The 27962-nt window shown below is 37.5% G+C and overlaps 1 protein-coding gene across 3 annotated transcripts in view; it reads left to right on the plus strand.

The window, feature by feature from the left end:
* The window catches only part of KBTBD11 (kelch repeat and BTB domain containing 11), a 40792-nt gene extending 14571 nt beyond the window's left edge, over positions 1–26221 (plus strand). For 2 of the 3 annotated variants that reach the window (XM_007476223.3, XM_007476222.3), the window contains exon 3: positions 18113–26221. In XM_007476223.3, coding sequence (XP_007476285.1) covers positions 18965–21211 — 2247 coding nt within the window. In that variant the 5' untranslated portion in view covers positions 18113–18964 and the 3' untranslated portion in view covers positions 21212–26221. Of the gene's footprint in view, positions 1–6199; positions 6664–18112 lie in introns of those variants that run through there. The other variant, XM_007476225.3, reaches the window with a different exon arrangement.
* Positions 26222–27962: the final 1741 nt, after the last annotated feature.

Consider the following 27962-nt stretch of genomic DNA (forward strand, 5'->3'; position numbering starts at 1 on the left):
TGGATAATTTTGTGATTTCTGGTTCAAACTGTTGTACTAAACAGTTTTTTTTTTCTTTTGATATGTTTCTTTCTCTCAAGAGCATCTGGAGTAAAAATGAATTTCTGCTTTACACATGACAAGGTACATGAATGAAAGTGGAACAAGATATATTGGAAAGTGCAACCCATAATATTGCTGATTCCTAGCCCTATCCACCATCCTATGGCCAAAGAAGTGAAAATTCCACTTCCATGAATTCAAATGATATGGGAGTGAGTTTTAATTCATTTCCTACAGGGTTTTTTTCCTTACCAAAATTGGTTTAGCATGGCAAGAGACATGGACTCAATATCAGGGCATGCCAAACTCTGGGGGGTCCTACCTAGCTACCTACCTAGACTTTTAATATAGGCTTGGCAATTGCTTTGTGTCATCAGAGAATCAAAAACTTGGAAAACCACAGGATTATGAATTATTTGTTTACAGCAACTCTCAAAGATCATCTACAAAGGTGAAGATAGGTTGTTCTTTGGCCTTACAGAGAGAGCATCTGTGTTGCTGATGAAAACGTGGATCCTTAAAGTATTTTGTTAAAAAGCTTATTAGGGTTATGTGTTCCGCATACATATATTGCCAGTATTAATTAATTTCAACCATTGTTGACTAAATATCTTCTAAGGGCATGGAACTTACCTCTGTAGAGATAGGAGAAAAGAAGACCTGCTCTCTACCATCTATTAACTTAAAATCCAGTTTAGGATGTAATACTAATTAGTGTTCTTGAAATGATTGTGAGTCCCTTAGAAGTATGTGAATGATTATGTTTACAAATGGCTCTACATATATCTTGGTAGGTAGAATGCTGAGTAACAACTTCATAAAAATGGAAATGTGCTGTATACAGAATGTATATTTACCTACTTATTCTGAATAATATGTGTACTCCATTGGTGATCTCATTTTTTTTTTCATCTGTAGAACTGGGATAATAGTTACAGTACCAACTTAAAAGTACTCTTTAAAAATATTAAAGCACTAAAGGTCAACAATTATTTAACAAAATGGGGGCTTCACACCTCAGAGAAGTGTTTTGCGAGATCATTTCTAAACCCACATTGTCTCAGTCTCTACCATCAGACTCACCTTTGTAGTAATAGGTGTAACGAAAATTTATATATAAATGATAGTTTACAATTTACTCAGATTCCAGAGCCATTTTATTTCAATACTCCAAGGTACCTGTGATTTAACCTGTGTAAGTATTCTCTCCACTAATGCAGATTATAGCCCTTTTATCAGGAGATGTCTTCATGAGTTGCTATATACTTTTTAAAAAACCAGTACATGATGGCCAGCCTTCTAATAATGAATATCTCTGAATTTAGCTAGGCTCTTTCACTGTAGACACAAAGAGCCTGGCATTAGATCGATATTTAAGTCTTTCCATGTGTCAAAGCTCACATAGGCACTGACATAGCCTTTAGGACCCAGAGTCACCTCTTTGCCATAATATACACCAAGGAGGATCATATCTTGGGCGAGAACTTAGAAAACATCTTGTCCAACTCTCCATTTTGCAGATGAGGCATTAGAAACAGAGAGAGGCTTCAGGTCATGTAGATATTAAGTAGCAGACTTATCTTTGGAAGTTCAGATTATTAAAGGAGCTACTTATTAGCTGAGTTGATTTATGGCAACTCTCCTTTTAATGTTTGTGGGGACCAAGAGTAGCACAGTGAAAGTGGGTGAAAAGGCTGTCAGATGAAGCCATTCATATGGGAGTAGGGTAGGGTGGGGTGGAGGAGGGAGATGGGGCCTAAAAGACTGGTGAGAATAACAAGAGGAGTCAGGGAAGGGAATAAGCATTTATTAAACACTAATCATGTGTCAGGCACTGTGTTAAGTACTTTACAAATAATACTACATTTGCCTTTTCCACTCACAAATGAATATTCTTTTAGATTAGCATTTAGTGCTTCCCAACCTGGAAGGTGCCAAATTTATTGCAAAGGGACCATAAAACTATATTTATAACAAGGATTTCATTATCATATTCATGAAATCATTTATACATCCATTCATACTGTCACTTGGCATTTAAAAAAATCCTACTATGTGTCTTGGCTAGGCAATGAGGAGGAAAAGATTCCTACTTAGGGAATGGAGTTTGGGAACTGGGTCAACATATACATCCCTACATCAATACAAAAGAAATACAAATTAAAAAAGGAATTTGTATGGAAAGAAGCCCTTAATTCGCACCTACAAAATATGCAGGGTGACTCAGAATAAAAATAAGGAGGCCTACTTTTTATAGACTGAATGAATAATATGCCTCATAATATATGTATTACTATTTTCAAAGGTATATGCATGCTGTTGTGATTAAAAAAAAAAACATCCATTTCCAAACACCACTGAGTCCATAGTAGCTTTTTACTATCAAGTATTCTTCTTAATGAACAGATACTATTAATACACCTATTATTTTATCAATATGCTTGACTTGATTTAATGTTAAAAATGGGGTCCTTATCCTCAAAAATTGTTGAGGAATGATTGCTGGAGAGAGAGAATGTGGTATTAGAGAGATGTGAAAGGCAGTTAAAAAAAGAATTGAAGCAATTTTTACTTCATGCCTTTATATTTCAGAAATAAGGGAGGAGGTGTTTATAACAATAGATAGATGAACTATGAAAGCAACTCACTGTGTTACCTTTTCTTTTCTTTCTTTTTTTTAAATCCAGATCTTCATCTAAGAATTAGTCATGTATATTGGTTCCAGGGCAGAGGTCATATATTGGAAATGTCTAGGGTTAGATTTGAACCTAGATCTCCCCCTCCACCCCCTGCCCCCTTGCTAGGCTTACCTCTTAATCCACTGAGCTGTCACCTAGTTGCCCAGTTGCCTTTTATTTTTAACCATTTTAGTTCTTTTGAGATTTGCCAGTGTCACAAAATGTAAGAAATATTAAATGATTGATATAGAAATTGGTATAGAAATTATGTTGTGGGCACAGGTAATAAATGTCAGCTGGTACCTTATCACTTCTTTTCTGCCACCAGCTCTTCTGGTGGTACAGTAGAACAAACACTAGATGAGGAATCAGAGACATGGGTTCTCCTGACATTTGCCACCAATTTACTATGTGATCCTGAACAAGTTACTTTACCACTTGGGGTCTCAGCTGCTTCAGATCAATAAACAAGGGACTTAAGTTAATGTTCCTTCAAATTTCATCAGACTAGGAATTCCTTCCCAGGGTTACATTCTATTATTTTCCCCTGTAATTTCTATTTTCCATTTCCCCCTTTCTCTTCCTTCCTCCTCCCTTATAAATCCATTCCATAGAGCCATGTAACAGACAGTGCAATTACTTACACTGAACTGGAATTAAAATGAACCAAATGGCAGAGATTTTGGCTTGACCTAAAGTAACATCTATTGTTATGTAATTTTTGAGCCTGTTATAGGAAGCACAAATGAAATAACATCCTCTTATCAAGGACTACACTGCCACATTTGAGGATGCAGGTGAATAAACAAGGCAGGAAACAGTAGATTTCAAGCCACACTTGGAACAAAGAAAATATAGGGAAGACAAAATAGGTAGAGAAAAGGATTTTGTGGCCTTACTCAAGATTTTTTAAACAACTAGTAATACAAATAAGTTCATTGAAACATCCAGCAGTCACTTAGTAGATAGTGTGGATAGTAAAAGAGACTGAGTTGCCAGCAGAGGATCTTGGTTCAAATCCTGGTTCTTTTCCTTACTCATTGGTTAACTCTGAGTTCTAGACTTTCCCAAAGTATCAATCAGTTTCTTCATCTGTAAAATGAGGAGGTTGGAAAAAAAGAGATAGTAAAATATACATTGGATTTAGAAGCACAAGACTTCAATTCAAATTCTACTTCATCTACCTATTACTTCTGTGATTTTGCTAAAGTGCCTTAACCTTTGTAATTTTTTCCCAACTTGGAAAATAAGGAAGTTGGACTAAATGACTTCTGAGGTACCTTCTCGCTCTGAATTTCTCATGATAGTATGATGTATAAAAAAGAATGAAATAAATGAGTTTCTTTAAACAGGAGAGGTAAAGCGTGGACTGTACTTTGAAGGAAACTGGAATTCTAAGAGGTGGAGGTGAGAAGGGAATGCTTTCTAGCCTGTGAAAGTCTCAGAGGTAGGAAGGGAAATGTCATGTGTGAAGAACAATAAGAAGATTGGTTTGGCTGGACCATAGTATATATGAAGGGGAGAAATGTATAACAAATCAGGAAAGATAGTTTAAAGTCACATAGTAAGAGGCTTTAAATGCCAGCTGAATGTGTATTTGATACTTTTTGAAAAACCCCTCACTTTTCATCTTGGAATCAATACTATATATTAGTTCCAAGGCAGATGAGCAGTAAGGGCTAGGCAATAGGGGTTAAGTGACTTATCTAGGATCACACAGCTAGGAATGTCTGAGGCTAGATTTGAACCTAGGATCTCCCATCTATAGACCTGGCTCTCAATCCATTGGCCACCCAGCTGTCCCCTGTCATTGATTCTTAAAGGTAAGTTTGTTGACCATATTCTTATACTTAAGGAAAATCACTTTGAGAATTGTATGGAGGATAGATTGGTGAGGGAGATATTTAAAGCAGGAAGAACCAGGAAACCTGGTTCTAGATCCACTTTTTCCCACCAATTATTCCTGAAGCATTGGACAAACCACCTCGCATCACTATGCTTTGCTTTCCTCATTTACAAATGAGATGGGCCAGATCTTCAGCTATATAATCCCAATTCTCTTACTTTTTAAGCAGAACAAAATTTTGTTTATAGGCATCCATTATGCATTTTTTGGTGTTTCTACTTACCTGGAATTACATAGAAAACATGTTCACACACAAACACATACACACACAATCAAGAGACTTCAGTTTTGTTGCCTGTCACTAATCCTAACTATGTTTGTGACTTGAACTAAATATCTTAATTCTTTATGTGGCTCAGTTTTCTTATGTGCAAAATGGGGATAATAGTACAGAAATATCCTGAGAATAAAATGGGATCCTACATGTGACTGTACCTTTGAACAATTAAATCTTATGAATATTAAGTCATGTTAATATTATTGGGATTCTTGTGGTAAAAATTATATTTGTCATAGGAATGCTTTCATTTTCCTCTAGGAAATTGAATATTGCCATAGGTAGGAAATCTTATTGACATTTTCTACTGGAGCCATCAATTTTCCATAGGAAATATTGGCTTTCTCTTTTCCTCATGTTATTCTCCCAGGTCTGCTTTTTCTTTCCTTGCCTGATTTTACACTAGGAAGGAAATATTAATGGTGAAAAGAGTGGTTGGATTTGAGAGAAATAAGACATGAATAGAATGTTTGATGTGATTTTTGAAGGTTAAATGGGAAACTGAGATTAAGCTCTAGGACAAGGACTAACTCTATTATTATAAGTAATTATGCAGTCATATTTACCATGGAGATGCGAATACTTAGGGGAAATATCGGAAGACCTTTCATGTGGAAGAGGGACTACGCTTTTTTTGTTTGATCACAGAAATTAGAACTAGGTGCAATAGTTTAAAGTTGCAGATTTTGACTTTACATCTAAAAACTTAGGGGAAAAATTTTGTTAATAATATTTAGAATTATCCAAAAAGGGAAGTAGGATAACCCTGAGGTAGTGGGCCCCTTACTAGAAACTTTGAATTAGAGACTGGATGAACATTTATCAGATATGTTTTAGGAATAGATCTTGGTATAGATCAGAGATGTCAAACATGCTACCCATGGGCAGCTGGCAGGTTGGGTCCCTAGCTGAATAGATAGCTGCTACTACTTTTAGGGTAACACTGTGGAGAGGTGTCTTTCCTCCTAACCTGAGGCTCATAAGCCTCCACTGGACCACTTTACCTTACCATCATCTAAAAGACAGTTCTTTGAGAATGCATTTACTCAAATGGCACGACAAGAGCCTATACTTACAAAATTTTCTCAAAAACAGTGGTATGCTCTCCCACAAATCACACAGAATGCAGAGGGGCAAGATAGGCTCACTTAGCTAAGGCAACTCACAACTCAGGAATCCTAGGACTCTTTTTTTTGTCTAAAGAGTCCTCAGGCTTAGTATAAATGATAGATGAGCTGCTCATCAGCTGGAATAGCTTCTCTGAGCTGGATAATTCAATCTTCTATTAGGCTAAGGTGAATGGAGCTCACCTGATCCAGCTCTTTTTAGGCTCAGATGCTAGCCACTAGATACAAACAATGGTAAGCTCCCCCACAAATCACACAGAGTGCAAAGGGACAAGAGTGGATATGACTAAAATACACTGGTAGAAAGGCACAATTGGCTAAGGCAACTCACAACTCAGGAATCCTAGCACCCTTTTTTTGTTTAAAGAGTCCTCAGGCATAGTATAAGGAATAGATGAACTGCTTGTCAGCTGGGATAACTTCTCAGAGCTGGATAATTCAATCTGCTATTAGGCTAAGGTAAATGGAGCTCACTTGATCTAGCTCTTTTTTAGGCTTAGATGCTAGACACAACTGCCTCTAGGAAGAGATGGATACATGCCTCTGCTACTGAACTGCTGTTGCTTGATGGAGCCAGGCTGGCCGTTCTTCCATTGAGCTACTGTTTCCAGGCTATTCTAGGCTTTAGACAAGGTATGGCATCTCTAATGATTATACTGGATTCCCTAGGCTTGCTGTTCTGTGAGTAACTATAGACTTTAACCTCTCATTTAGCTAAATGTGAAAGTATTCTCTTAAGTTGTGGTGGTGGGACACTTTTCAGAAAGGACAATACCTTTGGCAGAGAAGTGGCCAGTCTTTTCTCTTTTATTCCCTCATTCTCTGAGGTTTTTCATCTCCAGGCAGGAGGTTGGAGAAATCTATCCTCTGTTGTTAAATAATCCTTCTTGTTACAGAGGTCTACTCTTTCAGTTTTGGATTCTGCCTTAAATTATAAGAAACCAATTTATACTTCCCAGCCTCATATTGAGTCTTAAATAAATGACTAATTGGGGAGAGAGGTGATTAGTGCAACAGAGTAATAATGTGAACCTCTTCATACACAATTTAGCTCTTCAAGATTCATACCCTTTCTAAAGTGCTGAATCTTTCCTTTATATCTGGATCTTTCCTTTAAACCTTCATATTTAAATGTCTTTGTCCTTTTCCAGGTACCAACCTTTAGCTTTGCTAAAATGCAAATAAGACACAATATCCAATTGCACAAAGAATCACAAAACCCCCCTAAAAGTTGGAAGTTATTTCCAAGCTGATCTAGATCAATGGCGTCAAACCGCAATAGAAATGAGACCATTGTGCCATACAGAAGGATACTAAAAAAACCACATACTAACATTACCTGTTACCTATGTATTTTAATTTACTTTGTTAACCATTTCTCAGTTACATTATAATCTAGTTCAGACAACAATCAGAAATAGTTCTGTTCTAGGAATGTTGCCATGGCAAAGCTGCCTATGGGTAGCATGTTTGACATCTCTGATCTAAACCAAGATTTGCCCTTACAACAGATCTGATAAATGTTTATCCAGCCTCTAATGAAAAATTTCCAGTAACGGGTCCACTACCTTGAAGTCATCCTACTACCCTTTTTGGATAATTCTAAGTATTATTAATGAGATTTTTTTCCATAAATTTTTTAGATGTAAAGTAAAAATCTGCAACTTTAACCTATTGCTCCTAGTTCTAATCTCTGTGGCCAAACAAATCAAGCGTAGTCCCTCTTCCATGTGATTTTGAAGGTTAAATGGGAAACTGAGATTAAGTTCTAGGACAAGGACTAACTCTATTAGCCTCTCTAAGTAATTATGCAATCATATTTACCTTGGAGATATAAATAGTTAGGGATGGTGTGATAGTTTTCAGGAAATATCTGAAGACCTTTCCCGTGGATTGTGGGGGAAGGCAAAAAGGATGTTAGATCTTTAAGTCATTTGAAGACATAAAGTGTTTTCCTCTGGTAGATTATCAAGACTGCTAAATGCTAAATCTATTTTTTGATACTAATTTCCTTCTTAATCAAATTGCTTCCTTTAGAATGGTTCTGTTAAGTAACTCTTTTCTCTAAGGAATTCTGAACAAACTTACTTTTCTCCATGTAAGTATAACCACTAGATTCAGCCTACTGTTTTAATTCTAGATGACCCCCATACAAGCATATGGATTTCACTGTGACATAAGCAGCCCTGTACACATTGTCCTATCCTCTGCTGTTACCATCTGCTTTGTTTTTGGAATTGGGCAGGGTTATTCTGGTTTACTAGAATCCTGTTTAGGAAAATACAATTGCAACAAATTGGCAAATCTAAATGTTTTACAGACTTTGAGCAACCAAACAGAAAGACACAGCAGAGGAAAAACATGAAAGAGTATTTAGATTGACATAGTTTTAGCTCAAAGCTAAGCTTTATAACATTACCTTCTATCCCTGAAAGCATCTTTAATGTAGGATTCATTCTCATACATTGAAATAAGATCCATAGAGTAGAGACTTTGCCCAGGCTTTGGATCTCAGTTATCTTTAGATTTCCCCATAAGATCCAGTATAACTGATCCTAAGTGAGCAGAGCCACAGGATCTGAGAAATCTTTCAATCTAACTGTAACAAAAATTCTGACAACATTGCCAACAAGTAGTCATCTAGCTTCTGCTCAAAGATAAGCATTTAATGCTAGAGGTAGGCCTAATTGCTAAAAAATTTTCTTTATATCAAGTCCCAATCTGTCCCTCTATAACTTTTACCCATTGCTCTAAATTTTGACCCTCTGTGGTTAAGGAGAACAAAAAAATCTATTTTCTACAAGATAGTCCTTTGGATCACTTGACAGCTACCATGTCCCCTGCCTCCTTTAATGCCTCCCCATAAAGATGGTTCTTTTCTGGGCTAAATAGTCTAAGCTCCCTCAGATGGTTATTATAATGAAAGAGCTTCAGTTTTAACCATCTAAGACTTCCTCTTGAATTGTCTGTTGGTATGTGTTCCCCCAAAATTTGCTGCCCCAGAACTGATGACTGTACTCCACATGTGGTCTGGTGATGTACAAAAGTTCAGAAGAATTGTGCCTCTTATTTTTTCTGGTTGACATCCCTCTTACTCTAGCCTGAGACTGCATTCTTGCCATGTCACACTTGCCTCATGAATTTTAAAGTTCTCATATCTTTTTCATAGTAACGTTTCTAGCTATGTCTCCAATGCTAAATTATTTTTTAAACATTGGTGTAGAATTTATCATTAACCTTATTAAATATACCTTATTCAATTTATACCATTTTTTCTAGCCTGCTAATATTTTTCTGGGATCTTAACTCTTTCATCCAATGTTTTTGCTCTGGTGCCTGGATTATTTGTCAAGTTTTTATGACATGATCTAAATAATTGATAAAAATATTGAATAACACTGGGCCAAGTACTGGACCACTCAAAGCCTTTGCTTTAGTAGGACTAGTGAAAGCTATTGGATTAGTTTTCAAGAATCCAAAGAAACAAAGTAATGTGGCATCCAAGTAAGATACCCATAGAGCAATCTAAAATAATCTCTATTGACATATTCATAAAGCATATTATTAAGCTTTCAGGGAGGTATGATTAGACATTTACATACACACACACACACACATATATATATATAAAACCTTTGGGTTTTAGTGGATGGCAAACTTGGGATGTCAAAATTATGATGTGGCAACCAGAAAACCTAATATGAGATTGATTTAAGAGGGACAGAAAGCCCAGGGTTAAGGGAAATGTTATTCCCAATGTATTCTGCCCAATATGATGCTCATTTAAAAGACCTGGAGATGTTGGTTTTTTTTTTTTTGAGAAAAGACTTAGAAGGAAACTAATAGGAATATTCAAGTATCTGAAGGGCTATCTTATAGAAGTGGAATAAGACTTATTTTGTTAGAATCCAGAGGAACAATAGATGGAAATGACAAAGAAGTAAAATGAGGATGTTAGGAAATGTTTCTTGTGATGTTGGAAATGTTTCTAATGTTAGGAAATTTTCTAATGATTATCCCTATCCATTACTTAGGAAACACAAACTAGCTTTTGGAAAAATGAGTCAAGGCTCTGGAGTTTATGGACAATCTGCTTTTGGGCTTCTATAGACTCAGAAAATACAAAGTAATTTTATATTAAGTAAAATAGGATTAGGAAACTAGGTTTGTTTTAAGCTTACATATGCACACAAATACACACATACACATATTTCAAAACCAGCAAATGAATTCCAAAATTGATTATGAAAAATTTTGGTTATCAGTAGATTGTCTTCATTAGTAGAAATAAATATTTACTCAGTATCTGAATAAAAATTGACTAGGTATTTGAATATGGTACTATGTCAAGAAATAAAGAAGATACCAAAAAGAATAAGACTAGTTTCATGCTCTTGATAATCTCACAATTTCATTAAAGAAAAAAGACATACCACTATAGTTACCTCATCTATAAAATAGCAGAGGTAGGGGAAAAGTATGTGTTTTAGGTGATCTTTGTGACAGCTTTGCTAGTTACTTAATACTTCTAAATTTTCAAGAAAGATGAAAAAATGTTTAAAATCTATTTCAAATGAAGTCTGTGAGTGAGTACTCTTGGAGTTCAGATAATCCTATCCTATTAGCTCATATAACAAAATGAGCACGACTGTAAGCATTTTAAAAGAAGATGGTAGGAATTAGAATTGGAGTTTAGAGATAACCAAATTCAGCCTTCTCAACTTAGATGAGAAACCTGAAGCCTCAAGAAATGAAAGAGTTTTGCTCATGGTCAAACTGAGGAAAAGCAAGCTGGGATTCAAATGCAAGGCTTCTTACTCCAAAACTAGTATTTTTTCACTCCATATATGATATATATCTTATAAACAATTATAGCAATATAATTAATCTTTGACATGCAACTTTAAACATGCAAAAACAGGCTTTAGAAATAACTTTTCTAATAATGAAATGTTCCTTACATGATGGACAGATTTAAGATATGCAGCTATTAAATTTGTGGTTGGGCTCTGAATATATTAATTATGTGGTTGCCAGGGAATTAATTTCTAAATCCCAAAATGAATTACTAAAGTAATTGGAATTTATGGTAGTTTATTTACAATATTTACAATAGAAGGAAGATGTTAAGGAGAGAGTGAGCTAGAGAGTGAGTGAGAGAGCAAGCGAGCCGGGGAGAGCGGACAAACGAACTCTGGCTTCTTCTGATACCAGTTAGCAACTCTAAGCCTCAGCCAGGGGAAGAGAGTCTCAAGAAGATGGGCCTTACCTGTAGACTTCATGCCTCCAGAAAGATGTGGTCACTAGTCAGCTGTTTACTCACCAATGGTGATAGTCTAAAAGAAGTTTGGATGTCTGTCTTCCAGTCACTCCTCTGAGTCAGGGCCCAAATGAATGATCTTCCTCTGGTTTTTGGTTCTCTTTTTAAAGATCTTTTGCTCTTGTGTCACCTCCCCTAAATCTTCACATCTAGCAATAATACCAGATGCTTTTCTCCAGGACTGTCCATTTTTTAGTTCTCACCTTCTTTGGTTAGATTTTTCTCCAGGACTGTCCACTCTTTAGTTCTTACCTTCTCTAGTTAGATTATATCTTTTTGGGTTACTTAATACCTCTTTTGGTAAGTTCACCTTTTGTAGTTACTTAACACCTTTTTGTAGTTAAAATCTAAAAATAGATTGTAGCTTACAATTCTAGCTTCACTATAAAGGAAGAGCTAAGTACCTTCATTGTTACAATCAGGAGATAGCTAAATCCAATCTTCACACAGCTTATATGGTTTTCCATATGATGAAAAGATAACCAAATAAAAAGGATTTTGTGGTATGATTATATATATTGTTTCATCATTGAAGCTATAATGGCATGATCCTTGGAAAGGTCCATAGATCTTTCATGAGAAAAGTGGTATATAATCATACTTTAAATTTGGTGTAATTACAAAAAAGATCTGTGATTTTGTCAGTGTAGGGGACATCCTGTGTGAGAATTTTCCCTCAGTTCAGATTTTAATTTAAATAAAAAGTTTTCCTTTAGTTATGTAATACAGCTAGCATGTTTCAGAGGTGAGATTTGAAACATGTCTTCCTGAATCTAAGCTCAGCAGTCTTAAACATTAAGCCATTAAGTGTTATCTCTCACAAATGATTTCTTTCTTGAAATAAAGAATAAATCCAGTCAATTTGCTTCCAGCCCCTAATTTCCCCTCTAATCTAATATACTGTATTCATCATCACCTGACCTTCACAGAATCTAAACTTGGGAAAAACTTAAATGTGCTTTTTAAGAAGAATCACACACACAATTTATTTCATGTTCCCAATGTTGTCATGAGTTTCAATTGTTTCACAATAACAATGAGGTGGGAGGGAAAACTAAATTAAGAATCATTCCAGTTCTTACAGCAGAACACTGATTACAGAGACAGGCTCACAGCAGAAGGAAAAAAAAAAGGAATCCTGAGAGTTGATGATCTTTGTTAAATAAAATGCTTATCTATGCTTCCTTTGAGATCCCTCCAGTAGTCTCTCAGAGGGTGAGGGCATGCTCCATCTAAGTGTGATGATACAGTCGAATGATGGAGATGAGAAATGCTATTTGCTCAGTCCCACCTGCATAGGTGTCACATAGCGTTCTGCCATAGCACAGGTTTATGTGCTATATTTATATAGGATTGTGATTACATACTTCTTTGGCACACAATCAATTTTCTACATATGTGTTTCCATAGAACTTAACAACCCATACAGAGCCTAAGGAGATAGTCAATGAAATATTGTTGCTATACTTGAATGACATAAACAGGGTGATCTAGAGGTTAGTTCTCCCTGACCTAGGAGAATCATTGTTACTTTTGGTCAGCTTTCACAATCAATCACAATTACTTAGGAGATGGGTAACAAAATATTTTGTAGCTAGATACATGGTTGGAGGGCAATTTAATGACAGACCAGATTTGGGGTTTTCCTCAATTTACAAGTTCTATTTTTCTTGTTTTATTTTAAAGCACCTGGCAATGTTGCCTGGTTTCTGTCCATAAACAGAATTCAGTGGAGTGTGTCTTGAAGGTGATTGATATTCTTAGCTTTCCTGGCTTGTAATGGGAGTGAATGTAACTCTGTGGAGAGGGAAAGGGGGGGGGGTAATGGGTAATCATCTTTAGGTTTTAATTCTGTGAGTTAAAGGGGGGGGATTAAGGTGGGATATATATTCTATACGACTTTGCTTGTATATAATTTCTTTTTAATTAAAGAGAGAACAACAATCATCCATTAGTTAGGGAAGTTAAAGAGAGAGAAGTCACGGGGGGGGGGGGATCAGTGGAGGCTTCATTCTCCCAAACTGTCACCTTGTCAGCCAGTGGGGGTATGATGGGCTCCAGCATGCTTCTAGTGTGAAAAGTAAATTTCTTTAACAAATGTAATTTAAATTGACAAACTAAATAGAGAACAGGATTTGAATGGGCCATTGAGACTCTCAGGCTAGGGTGATATTAAAAAACAAACAAATACCTAATTTTGGTGTTCTATAGTTTCTATAGTTTTTGTGTAAAATAAGAAAAGTTGGAAGAGCTCTCAAAGACCATGTAGTTCAACCTACTCATTTTACAGATAAGGGAACCAAAGCCTAGAAATGTGAATTAACCTGATTGAAAAATGCATGTATAGTAACAGACCTGGGATTCCAGCCCATGTGTTTTTTCTGACTTGTGGCAAAAATTTATTAACTAAGACCCCTCAAAATAGAACAGTCTCGAAGCCAAAAAGAAATAGGTTTCTTGAGAGAAGGATCCAATCTCCCACTAAGGCCAATCTCCAGTCAAGACCAGGAGACCTTGAGACTTGAAAGGAGCCCTTTTATATAGCCAGTTATACAGAAGTGATATCAGTAATAAAATGGGCATCCAACTGAAGTAAATTTCCCGTGTCTTGATCCCTACAATAGCCAGTCATGCCATTGATTTAACCTCTACCTTTATCTTCAGTATACTGCATGCCATGATGATTCAGCCAGGATCAGCATAAAGAAATGAGGCAGAACCCTGTGGATTAAACCTAAGTCTCTGGCCCAGTGTCACACCAAAGCAGATGAGAAGAAAGTGTAGTTTAGCCAGCTAGCATGGTGGGGGCTGGACTGGGCTATGGGGTATTACAGAACTGTAGTGTATATATGTATATATATATATATATATATGCATGTATAATACAATATAAAAATCATAAGGGGTAAGGGATTTCATATTCACAGACTTCTAATTCAGTGAATCTATTTTACTATGTGTTGTGTAACAAAACCATTTTAAAAATGTCCTTCCATTTTTTGGGAGTGTCTTATTCCCTATTTTAATTCATTTACAACTACAAAGAAAGATGCTTCTGCATAGCAGGTGACTTGGTATAGGCAAAAAAACAGACTGAGCATCCAAAAAACTGATTTCTATTCCTGGTATACTTGTTATATAAATGCAAAGAGAATCAGAGGCAATAGTATGGGATTTGAAACATATATTAAAGTACTATTATTAAGGTAAAAACCAATATATGATCTATAGTACTTTCAGATTGTTACCTTTCATATGTACTGATTTTTTAAAAATTTAGCATAGAAATCATCAGTCAGTTTAGTGTTAGTCTATGCTTAGTATTAAGAGAGGACATTCATTACCTTTTAAAATTGTTTATGTATATTGCCAGTAGCTAAAAGCCTGATAGAAAAACCCATATATTGGAGAGCAGTAACAATTTTAGCTGGATTTGCAGGGAAAATGTTCAGTGAGATTAGGAATATGTGTATAGATACTTTGTAAATTGTTGATTTGCTTAGCTGATTAGAGGACTATGTTGAAAAGACCAAGGTCACAGTCTGATTACTTCTTTAGGCAATTCCTTTGTTCTCTAAAGCCATAGGTCATTTCAGGCCACTAGTATATCAGGGTCATGGGGGAACAGCTAAGAAAGTATGGCTAGTTCAATGCTAGAATCATCATCCCCAAAAATCTTGGAAAACAATGCAGAAATTAATGAAGAAACTTTTAAAAATATAGACAAAGGCTTCAAAAAAGTTTTAAGCACTTTTATTTAAATCAGTTTTTCTTTTTTTCTCAATGAAATGTTCATTCAAAAACATAAACTAGTAATCACACAGTTTTGTATTTCTGCTGATTATACTGTATCTTTATTGTCAAGATAGCATCTCTGATTTTGTCCACATAACTAAGATTTTATCTTGTATTCATACTGTTCCTGAGCTCATTTTCTCTGTATAAAATTCCTGGTAACTTAGATCTGAGGTCAGTAAAATTACTTTTTCATTTATTAACATGATATGTACAATAATAAGTGTAAGGTTCTTTTGGTTTGTTTTTGCAGCCAAAAGCAAACTTTTAGAAATCAAATTTTAGAAGATACTGGCAAATGTCAGAGAAAGAATTGGAAAATTTAGAGACCTTTTCTTTTTTCCTCTAGGGACAAATACTCCTTTGGCTGTGCTATTTTTTTTTTCTATTTTGTCTGAGAATTATACAAGAATGAAACATTAAAAGATTAGTATCCTATAAGATGACCACTTTATATGATTTTTATTATAGATATAATTATTCAAATAGCTTTCAAGCTGTATTAAAAAGTAGTTTAAATTTTTTATATAACTTTTTCTTTAGATTCATAGCTTATTGAAATAACTTCTTGGATGCCTTGTAACAATAAAACTTTTTTTCAAGCAATTCCCCCCACCCCCAAAAAAAACCCCTGTGTTTTAAAAACTCTTTTAGTCCTTATGTTCTAAAGCACATTTACATCTCATTGGATACTGCACTAGGGAAAAATTCTATCCTGGAAAATCATAATGATTAAATAGGAAGATAGACATCAAAATTAGGCAGTTGTACAGCTGAATAAACATTCAAGAGCCTTTGTGTCTTCCTTAGTAATGTACTTTGCCTACACATACCATAGATTGGGATTTCCTGTTCTTGAGATTATAGTGGTGGAGAGGTCAAAACTTGGCACATAGTAAGTGCTCTATAAATATTTATTGTTTATGAAGACTTTATTTGTAGTAGAAGAAAAAAGCCAATACAGTAAGGCATCATCCCTTTGAATAGCCATAGTATTTCAACTAAGACTAAACTTTTGAAAAGGGACCTCCTCATTTTCTTTTAAGACTCTAAGAACTATGCAGTAGGGGTTAAGTGACTTGCCCAGTGTCACACAGACAAGAAGTGTCTGAGTCCATATTTGAGACTCATACCTCCCATCTGTAGACCTGGCTCTCAATCCACTGAGCCATCTAGCTGCCCCCTGGACCTCTTAAATTTAAGGTTAACATGGATGTCTTTTCAGTATGGAAAGTCTGAACAAAGAGAGACACTCATTCTAAGAGGAGATGCCAGAAGAAAGTGTATTCCAGGTATGGGTAACAACCTGAACCAAGACCCAGAGATTCTAAGAAATGGGGAGCCAGGCATGAGAAAGGGAGGGTGGGAGAAAGGAAGGATTGATTTATTAAGTGCAGACTATGCTAAGTAGTTTATTCTTCTCGTTTAATCATTTTCAGTTGTGTCTCACTTTTTGATCCCATTTGGGGTTTTCTTGGCAAAGATAATAAAGAGGTTTGCTGTTTCATTCTCCAGCTCATTTTATAGATGAGGAACTGAGGCAAAAAGGGTGAAGTGACTTCCCAGGGTCATGCAACTAGTAAGATTCTGAGGTGGAATTTGAATTTGGGTCTTTCTGACTTCAGGCCCAAAGCTTTATTAGCTGTACCACTTAGCTTCCCAATGTCACACAGCCAGCAGCTGAGGGCAGGATTTCTAGATGACCATTTTGGAGATTAATGCTTAGTAAGCCTGGGAAAATAAGTTGGAGTCTGATATTGAAGGATTTTAAAGGCATCATCTTTCCTAAATTGAAAATAAGTAAAGTATTGACATAAAAAGATTGTTTGACTTTAACTGACTGTTTTATCTGAGATGCTGATACACTTTTCTTTATCACCCAGAACTTTGCAAACATGGATTCCCTTAGGTATTAAATTCTTTGAAATATTCTCTTCCTCAAAAAATTGGCATAATATAGACCTTTTTTGTGCTTTGAAGAAATCTCTACATTCTTCTTCAGTGAATTATGACTAAATGAAAATCCAGAAAAAACTCCAAAGTTGTATTATAATTCGGTTCTAGTTTGTAACAAGTATACAGGTGCCTGTATCTGTCCTGCAGGCATGATGAGGTGAGTTCTTCCCTGTCCACCTCCCCTTCCTTCATGTTTGGACCAACTATAAAACAGCTCTGAAAATGAGGACACTAGTGGTTTTGCTGAAAGATCTATTTAAGCATGAGTTATAATTTGGGTCCCCTGGAGGGTATTAACATGCAATATCCCTGGAAGCCAATTTTAGAAACATCATCTGAAAAACTACTTCTGTGGAAATCGATTGTAGTAACCAAATTTAAAAGAACATCCCCTTCCCTATGTGACATTTTAGTAAAGAATTCAGTGTGACACTATCTTATAGCCAAGTTTTCTTTTTCTGCTATATGCCTCACTATTTCAACCCTTAGTTCTAAGTAATCTACTATAGTTTCTACTTGCAGTGATTAAACTCCTTTCTTCATATTTCCCCTTATTTTGGCAGAGATTTTGAATGGATATAGAAATAAAAATGAGAACTCACAAAAACTTGAATTTCAGCAGAAATAAGCATGGTAGAATGGTGAAAATGCTGGATTTGGGGTGATTGATTTTGATTCTTAACATTACTATTTACTCACAGGCAACTTCAACTGTCTGGATCCCAGTTTCCTCATCTGTAAAATGAATGGGTTAGACTAGACATGACTACCTAAAGCCCTCTAGAATCTAAATCTTGTTCTCCAGACAGTATTTCATCTAAAACATCTTGTACAAGTAGTGTTTTAAGAGATGTCCAGGGAAATACACAATCTCTTTTGCCAAATCAGTATGTGGGTTCTGAGCTGAAAATGCTGTAAGGAAGTCTGTTATAGTAAGCTTCAGCCTCTGGAGGATTCTAGCAAAAATGCCCATTCAGACATTTTCATTGTTGGTTTTTTTTCCCCCAACAGGGACAAGAAGTACATGGATGAGACCATGGGAAACACCTGATGCTCCAAAGGAAGAGAAAATTCTTATTACATCCAAATACATGCAATAATTGTTTTTGGACTTTCATTTCTCTATATCAGATCACAGGTGACAGTTTGGATTCAAAAAACAAAAACAGATAGGTCAGGACCCAGTTTCTACTGGCTGATATCTCATAAACATTAATCTCAAAATGAATGGCTTTCAATGAAAGCTTATAACTGTGTCCAGTGAGCAGAGTCTGAGATCCTGGACAAGTTCCCTTTTACTCTGTCTAAGTATTTTGGACATGCATGCACCAAAGATGGCATGGAAAGAAAGGCAAATGAAGTGAAAAGTGATAAAGTGGGTAAACAATGACTCACCAAAAGAAAATGCATGTCCTGGCTTGATAACCCCACCTTGATAACTCACTTCTGTAGAGAAAGAATGAAAAAAACCCCCCAAATCTAACCCCACCAAAACTGGTTGTGGCTTCAGAACTTTCCTGTACATTAATTAAAGCAATACCACCCAGGGGTCAGGGGCCTGATCCTCCTTAGCAAATAAAGAGTAATATAATGAAGAAGTTATTGAGGTTCAAAAGTTCAGCAGTGTGTGCATCTAGAGTTTGACACACCCAGGACTGGTGAAAAGATTCAAGGGGAAGAACTACCAGTATGTGAAAATCTCAGTGTGGAAACTGAAATTTGACTGTGTGCCAGAAAAGGAAGGTGAAGCAAGAAACACCAAAGTAACTATCAACCTTGAACAACAACAAAAGCCAGAGTGATTCTATATTGCTGCTGAGTTGTTAGTGTGGGGTGGAACAACAGCTGAGGAAGAAACTGACCATGGAGAACTCTGTGGCTTCTTGTGTCCTCTACTCTGGGGAAGGCCAAGTAAATGGTTCAAAACCTGGGACCACCTTTAACAAAGGATTAAGTGGGGAGAACAGGGACCAAGGATCTGTTCTTCCGACACCTGGGGAGACGGACTTGCAGCACCTAGACACAGATGAAGAGTTCTCAGGGACTCGAACCAATGGAGCGGAAGCGGCTGGACTTCCAGTACATACGCCTTGCAGTCTCAGCTCGTCCTTGTGTTTTAACCCCGTGAACAAATCTCCACTGCAACCTTGTGCAACTGCGGCTTCCGCGGCAGAGGGTGCTGAAGTCTCTCCCCCCGCCTCTACTTGCAAAGGAAATCGGGTAGTGAAGAACCAGTGGGAAATCAACAATTCTAATGCCACTTCCAAAGAGTCGGGACAGGAGGAGGAGGAGGCTGCTGGGGCAGACCAGCGAAGTACAACACTGCCGCCGCCACAGCCTGTCACTTATTGTGTCCCGACCGGAGCACAGCCCAGGAAGGAACCACTGCATCCTAGGGACCCAAAGAGCTGCGTGGGGGAGGAGGGCGGAGGCGGTGGCAGCAGCAGCAGCACAAGCAGCAGCAGCAGCAGTAGCAGTAGCCACAGCCGCCGTGGAATCTGCAGCATCGACCAGAGCAATGTTCCAGCGGGGGGCGCTTTGAGAGAAGAACCGGACCTGGTAATCGAAGTGGCTGGACACCGCATCCAGGCGCACAAATCAGTACTGGCTGCCAAGAGCGACTACTTCAGAGCACGTTCTTCTAGGGAGATCCTGCGAGTGAAGGGGGTAAGCTACTCCGCACTTCGGCTTCTAGTGGATTACCTCTACACGGGACACATGGGGGAAGTGAAGCAGGACAATGTGGCTGAGGTGATCGCTGGGGCGCGCTTCCTCCAAATGCCCTGCGCCCTGCAGTGCGCCACTGACGCCATGCGGGCACAGCTAACCCTTGGTAACTGCTACCAGGTACTGAGCCTGGCCAAGCAACAGAGGCTCAGCGAGCTCCGGGAGGCTGCCTATCGTTTCATGAGCGACCACTACCTCCAAGTGCTGCGGGAGCCGTCCATTTATGGTCGCCTGACTGGCTCTGAGCGAGACCTTATCCTCCAGCGCAGGATGGAGGCAGGTCGCAGCTGCCTCCTTGTGGCCGAGATTAATGATGTTTTTGAGCGGGTGGGCAGCAGACCCCAGAGCCGGGAGAGCAGCAGGCCCCAGAGTCCATCTGCCTCTGTCTTGTCTCCTGGGGAACAGCCACCCACGCCACCCCCAGCCCTAGCATCATCTGAGGAGGAGGGTAGTCACAGTGACTCGGTCATCTACTACTACCAGGAGGCAGATAAGGAGTGGAAGGTCCTGACTCGGCTACCTGAGGGGGCTAATGCCAAAGGCTGTGCCATGTGCATTCTTTACAACTACCTCTTCCTGGCTGGGGGCATCTTGCAAGGGGGACCTGAGGGGCGGCCGCGTCTGTCAGACAAAGTCTTCTGCTATAACCCAGTGACTGACACTTGGACCACAGTTCGGTCCCTAAGCCAGCCCCGTTCCCAACTAAAGTTGCTGGCCCTGGACGGCTACCTCTATGCAGTGGGTGGTGAATGCCTGTTTAGTGTGGAGCGCTATGACCCCCGCACTGACCGATGGAGTGCTGTAGCTCCACTGCCCAAGGGTGGCTTCGCTGTGGCCCACGAAGCCACCACATGTAATGGAGAAATTTACGTCTCAGGGGGCTCCCTTTTCTACCGCTTGCTCAAGTATGACCCTCGACGGGACGAGTGGCAGGAGTGCCCATGTAGCAGCAGTCGAAAGCGCTCTGCAGATATGGTGACCCTCAAAGGTTTTATCTATCGCTTTGACCTGTGTGGGGCAAGAGGGGAGTCAGTGGCTGGAGCTTCAGCTTCTAGTGGGAGTGGAGGGGTCAATGTGTTCCGTTATCACTGCCTGGCCAAGCGATGGAGTCAGTGCGCTTCGAACCTGCGGCCGCCTGGTGAGCCATCTGGCCTTCAGCCTTTCCGCTGCACTGCTCTGGATGGAACTATCTACTGCGTGAATAGGGCAGGGGCCTGGCGTTTCAGCCTCTCGGAAGAAGGGGAACCTGGCGAGGATGGAGGCCAGAAGGGGGTCTTCGAGCAAGAGCAGCTCAAACCCCCCTTTGATGCTCGAGGGGTCCTTTTCCCCTTTGTGCTCACTTTGCCAGAGAGGCCAGACAAAGGGGAGGCTGGAGCACTGTAAGGGAAATGGGAGCAGAGACAATTATCAGATCCCCTGGCTCAAAGTGCATGGTTCCCTGTGGTCCAAGGGCCATTATGGGAGAAGAGTTAAGGGGATGTGGGAAAGTGGACGAAGGTATCTAGATAACCAAGACTGTAAGGATGGGTCCTATAAAAGTTCCCCAAAGCTCGTAGACTCTGGACAATATTCTTTTAGTACTCCCCCAAAGGCTTCTCTTGCTCCAGTTTTTTGTCTGCTTGATGGGACTAGTTGTAAATGCAACTTATATTTTAGATTAATCAAATTTACCTTTAAATGCAAGACAGGTTTCCTTTGTGCAAATTAGAAGGCACCAGAGGTTAACCTCTAAATCTATTGGTAAGGGAATGTTGGTATGTGCAATGAGGAACCTAGGAATGCCCAAGGGTTAAAAAGAAGCCAAACTTCATTGTGAACTGGCACTATTAACTTCTAGATATTTGAAATGCCGAGGGAATGCCAGTATTCTAATGATAAATGAACAGGCCCAGAATGAATTTCATGAAGCACCCCTAGAAGGAAGATTAGCAAATTTTGTGAAAAGCAATGCTCATTTTTGATTTTCTTGCTAAAGTTCAAATTTTAAGCAGACAAAAATGATGAAAAGCTGTTAGAACCTTGCTAACTGGCAAAAAGCTAGATGCTACCAAATTAAAAACTTTGTTGTGCTTATTAAAGACAAAATAAGGGAAAACCACATATTAAATTGTTTGAACTCTAATATATACTAAATACTTCAATGCTTAGCATCTATAAAAAGTGTTGTACTATTATAATAGAAATAGATCAGGAGAGGAAAAAGTTCACTAAAAAGACTTGGGTCCTGATACTCCAGTGTTTTGCTAAGATTGATTTATGATGTTCAAGGAAAAGACTGTTAATAATTAATTATTCTTAATGGCACAGTGATGGCACATACTATTGGGATTCTACATCTTTAGAGGATAAATGTTTTCGGAAGAGACAATTCTGAAGAGGAAAAATGATATGAAATACTTCCTTCCTGAGAGTAATCAGAAAAATGTTTCATGTGGTACAGGAAAAAAATATTGACATTGAACAGAGGTCCAATGTATTAGGCACTTTTTCTCCTTACATTGGATACCCACATGCATATAAAATACCCCCTTTTAATTTTGTTTGACAGAGAACATTTTCTTTAAATAATAAAAATAAAATGGAGAGAGCAATATAGATAGAGGGGCCAGTCTTAGAGTTAGGAAGAATTGGTTTTGAGTCTTGCCTCTTGACATATTAGCTTATGGGGCTATATTCTTTGTATCCTCAAGTAACACAATAAATTATAGATGAGTTGCAGTTTGTTCTATATCAATGGAATTTCTATGCTAGGAGTCCTCTAAACTGGTGAAATTTAAGGTCTAGATCAAATGAAAATAAGAAAATTACTTCCTTTTTTAAATCATTTAAAAATTTAAAAAACTGAGATCACAGCCAAATAATTAATTCATCTATCTAATATAAAACATCTAATTCACATTGAAAAACAAGATAAGGCAAACTAATTTTTACAAGTATCATTCTAAGAAAATATAGCAGTTTAGTTAAAAAACTTGAATGGTACAGTGACAATGAACAAATTAACACTGAAGGAACTTAAATGTTTTGTTGCTTGTTATGTATATCTTAGCATGATTCTAGTAAAAATTGTATCCAATTGCCAGTTTCAAAGTAGGAAAGTGAAACCTACTTTGACGTATAGTACTTTGGTAACTTAAAAAAGGATTTTATTATGTTTTTGAGTTTACTTTTCTTATCTATAATATATGAAAGGCCATGTGGAATAGTGGATAGAAAAGTGACTTTTAAGCCATAGAGGCCTGGGTTCAGGTGTGACCCATAATGGCTGTGTGGCCCAAGGCATGTCACTTAATCTCTCAATGCTCTAGGCAACCTTTTAAGAGTTGCTCAAGATAGCTCTCTAAATTGAAGAAAAGGTGTTGGCCTTCATTGGAAGGGAGAGTTTTCTCCTCTGGGAGTTCCCTAGACCAATGAAATAATGTCTAGTCCCTTTCGTATGATATATTATGATAGTAGCACCTTTCAAATTTGGCGAAATAATTTCTCGTTACCGAGAATTAGAAGGTGAACCATATACTCATAATCAAAGACCAAGTTATCATGGATTCTGAATTTAGTAAATGTGCTGTTTTACATCAGGAAATGTGTATTTGAAAAGTTGTTGGAATGCAATTAGTTTAAAGATGTGATGTATTTTTGCTCCTTAGTCTGGTAATGTGAGTTACCATTTCTGCAGGAGCTGCTAGGTTTGTTTGTGCTTTGGTTACATTTCTCTTCAGAGCCAATAGGTTATTGAGCCTCAAAACTGTCCGTATTTTAGTATATTTAGATCTGATCAATTTGAAGCTCACCCTGTGCATGTCTTGAAGAAATGGAACTTAAAACATCAGTGTGATCATAGATTCTGGTATGTGTAATTGGATGTTTGCTAATGATTACTCATGTACTGAGAAATGGTATCTAGGCAACTTGGTTAATCATCTTAGGGACAAAAAATAAAAGCCTTGTTTGACTTTATTAGTCATTAATTGGAGTATTTAGGGAGAAAAGGCAGTAGAATTTAAAAAAAAATCTACAACAAAAGTGGAATAAGTAGTTTAAGATTCCATTTAAATAAATCTACATTTTCTTTTGAGCTTCAATACTTTCCCCCCAAAGCTATAATTCTATAATTCATGCTAAAATATTGGTGAGGAATAAAATCATTCTGATAAAAAAATTCCCAAATTCTCAAATTGGTGAAAGTATTTCCTGTTGTGATTTTACTTGAGATGTTATTCAGTTAAGTTTGAGGAAAGATTTGAAATGAACTCTTATTTTTCAAGAAAAAAGTTCATACTTCATGCTGTGTGTAAATAAAGAATATGATTTTTGAAAATGGCTTTAAATGTAATTTTTCCCCAACATCAAAAGTGTACTTGTCACTCATAAAATTCCTCAGGATTCTCCGTATTTCTCCATTCTGGGAGCTCCTAGAAGTAATGGGGAACTTAAACACTCAAATGAACATTTGTTGAATACTTAAAATTAAGCAAAAGATACTTGGCTAGGGGCTGGAAAGGATACAGAATTTTTCCTCTTTCCTCCCTCCCTCCATCCCACCCTCCCTCCTTCCCTGCTGCAACCTACAGTCTGGAAGAGGGGGATCAAACATGCATAGAGATACCTAGAAGAGAAGTTAGGATATGGTGATTGCCTTAGGAAATAAAGGCACTGAGCTGCACTTACTATTTGTGTGATCTTGGGGAAGTCATATAAGTTTCTCTGGGCCTCAGTTTCTAATTCATAATGGGGCTTTACTAGATAACCTCGAAATCTACGGTCCTTTGGTGTGGTTTGTGGAAGAAAATAACGCATCAGAACAAATGTTGGAACAAATGATACCACTAGAGAAAAGTTTATTTTTTCTTTCTGGGCCAGCAACATGGGGAGTGGCCTGAATAGGGTGAGCTGCCAGTGAATGTTACAATCTGGAGCAGCTAGTCTCAGATCTGTTTTGAGGAACTGCTTGACTTCCTGGATCATTTGAGAGGCTGATCTAGCATATGGACTAAGCATTAACTCATGAAACTAGCCACTGGGCTCAGATCCTTTCAGATTAGGATGCCATCATCCTTCTGTTGTTAATTAGTAATATTTTTTTTCTGGAAACCTTAAAAAGGTATTGAAATATCTGACATCAGTAAAACCTCTGTAAAATGAAGGAGTGAGAGAAGGCTTCTGAGGGAACTTCTTGCTGTAGCTTGAAGGTCTGATGATTATTTGTTATAAATGTTTTTAATTAATATCTAAACAAGTGAAATTTTGAAACTGTAAATACTATTTAGGGAAAATTACATGAAAATTTGAAACTTGTTTGGGCTGAGTAGTTATTTGGCAAAAAGTTGCTGTCCTGTAATATGTTAACACTGGTTCAATTATGAAACCTTTGGGGAGTGGTTTCCTGTATTGCTTTTCTCCTTTTTTTGCTTTTCAGTTTAGCTTTCTCTTCTTTCTCCCCTCTCCCCTCTGTTCCATTCCCATCCAGTACATTGAAAATGTGCCCTCTTTAAGAGATTAGAAATTCTCTGAAACACAAGTTTTTATAGACTCAACTATAGATTTGTAAAATTTAAAGTATGAACATCAGTTCTGATATTGATTGAAGAGAAATTAGCAAAATGCTTCAGAATACTAAAGGAAGTTAGTTCATCTGTAAATAATGCATTTATTAACAGATCCTTTTTTATAAACACTGGCATAATATCTTTTATATATACTGACATGTCAGAATGAAGTAATTGTAAAATGTCAGAACTTCAAAAGCCATGAAAAGTAATACTAAAATAATTTTTTTTTTAGTTAGCAGTGTAGCTAATATGAGGTTTGTCTTTTAACCTGTGGAGAAGCAGAAAAGCAAGTGTCTTCTCATCTACAAAGATGTTCTTAATTTATCTTTGATTTAGAGGGGGAAAGTCTTTCTGGACCCATTTCTTTCATCTGGTATTAGATACTTTGATAACAGTATCTGACAAATGGAGAGCATACTAGGCTTAGGAGAATGCTTGAGCCAGCTTGAATTGGCTCATGATAACTGATAAATTTTCACTGTGCATATTTATGTCTTGGAAATTGGCTGATGTTACAAATCACAGCTTGATTTATTTTAAATTTTATTGATTATCTGCATTTAAAGAAGTGTTAATGTAGATAAAACTTTAAAATGTGTTGTTTACTTTTTTTTTTCCAAAAAATGGTTGTTAAAATTTTACTAGCCTACCTCTAGCTAGGCTCCACCAGGAAGAATGTACAGTCTCCTCCCTTCCCACCCAGAATATTGAAAAGATGATAAAAGTATCTTGGAAAACCATGAAGGGACAACTGCTTGTTAACTATTCTCTGACTATTTCCTCATTAGCAAGACCATTTTATTGGAGTCTCAGGAACTAAATAAATAATACAACTATTTGTGTAGCCTTGGGGAAGTGATTTTTTTCTATGGCTAATTGGCTGGTACAGTTTCAGCCTTATGATGGTAAGGTCAAAGTCCAGGGTTCAGTATGGGCCAGTTAGCCACATTCTGTTTCCTGGCCTAAGTGTGACACTCTCATTTCAGTCAGCTGTCTCCCAGATGTGTGCTTTTAGTAATGAGTATGGGGCAGGAGTGTGAATAAAATGTAACTCTATCGCCAATTACTGGAAAAATGACTTTAAGCACTTGAAGCCTTTCTAGACTCCTCAAAAAAGGTGGGGAAAGATGTTTTGAAGAGACAAGAATGTTCCAGAATTGTCACCTTGAAAATGACTTTAAGGTAGGAGTGGGATGAGTGGACAAATAAAGATATAACTTGATATTTCTGGTACAATAGAGACTGATATAACAAAAATGAAACAATAAGGAAGCAATCAACCCCAGTAACTGAGATAGAATCAATACTTGAACCCTGTTGATTTTCAGTCACCTGTAAAATGTAAACAGAGCACAAACCATAAACAGAGATACTGCATGGTAGCCACAGCAAGTTCTGTCTCTGTCTCCCTCCAATCTGGCTTTTTGCCTGTCTCTCATTACTAAAAGCAGAGTAGCAAATAATTTGCCTTAAGGATAACTTCATCCTTCCAAGGTTGGAGGAATCAGAAAGGGGAAATTCTATTCTGTATTTGTTTCTCACTAACAGGAAATCTCATGAGGCACTGATAGGAACTTCAGGGGAAAGTGGCTACTCCCTATTAGATTATGTGAGAGAGAGGAATGGAAAGCAAACACAATTTAATTTAACTAGGACAGTAGATTTCAGGAAATTCAGAGCATAGCTAAGATCTCATGGCCTGAAGTTATGTGGAAGAGGTCAGTTGAGAAGGGAATAGGGAATTCTCAAGAATGAAATTTTGAAATCACAGGAAAAGTCTCAGGAGAAAAAATGGGAGTTGCCAAAGAGACCAATATAGATTACAGAAGAATCACCCATCATTTTACATTTTGAGAGGATATGTGCAGAGTATGAAAGCAAGGGGAGACAATGGGATATAACAACAACAGCATGTATTTACCTGATCCTCAAAAAAGTAATCTGGAAAGCTAAAGCTTAGAAAGAACTGAAGTTGGCAAGGGAAACTGAGGACCACAAAAATGATATTTTCCTTTTTTAAAAAATAAATTGAGAGGGAGAGAAAAGGGTGAGAATCAAAGAAGGAAAAGATGAATGTTCAGCATGGATGCATGAGGATAACCAAAACCAGAGAGAATTTGGTGGAACTATTTGACTCTTAATTTTGTTTCTGGGGGTGTTTTGGGGGGGGTTAAGAGGAGTGATTTCTGGACTGGAAGGAACCAAACAAAAATAATAGGAAAATGATGCCCCAAGTTAAAGCTATATTAAAGGAGTTTTTTTTTATTAATTCCCATTTTCTGACCCAGATGAACCTATTTTTGGGCAGTAAAAGAACTAGCATAGGTGATTGCCAACTATTGTCAATTGAAAATTTAAAGATTATTGAGAACAGGGGAGATGTTGCAGGACTAGAAATGAGCACATGCCCCAATTTTCTAGAAAAAATGAATAGAATAGAACCTAAAAATGACAGACCAGCTGAGCTTGGTTTCTGCAAGGAATCTGCTGATGACCGTCCAGTCACTGCCAATATTTCCACATTCACCCACTGGTCTAGTGGTCTGGGCAGGGGCCAGGGGGAATCCTCTTTTACTTTTTTCTCT

Source organism: Monodelphis domestica, chromosome 1, assembly GCF_027887165.1.
Source record: "Monodelphis domestica isolate mMonDom1 chromosome 1, mMonDom1.pri, whole genome shotgun sequence".
In the NCBI taxonomy this organism is placed as follows: Eukaryota; Metazoa; Chordata; class Mammalia; order Didelphimorphia; family Didelphidae; genus Monodelphis; species Monodelphis domestica.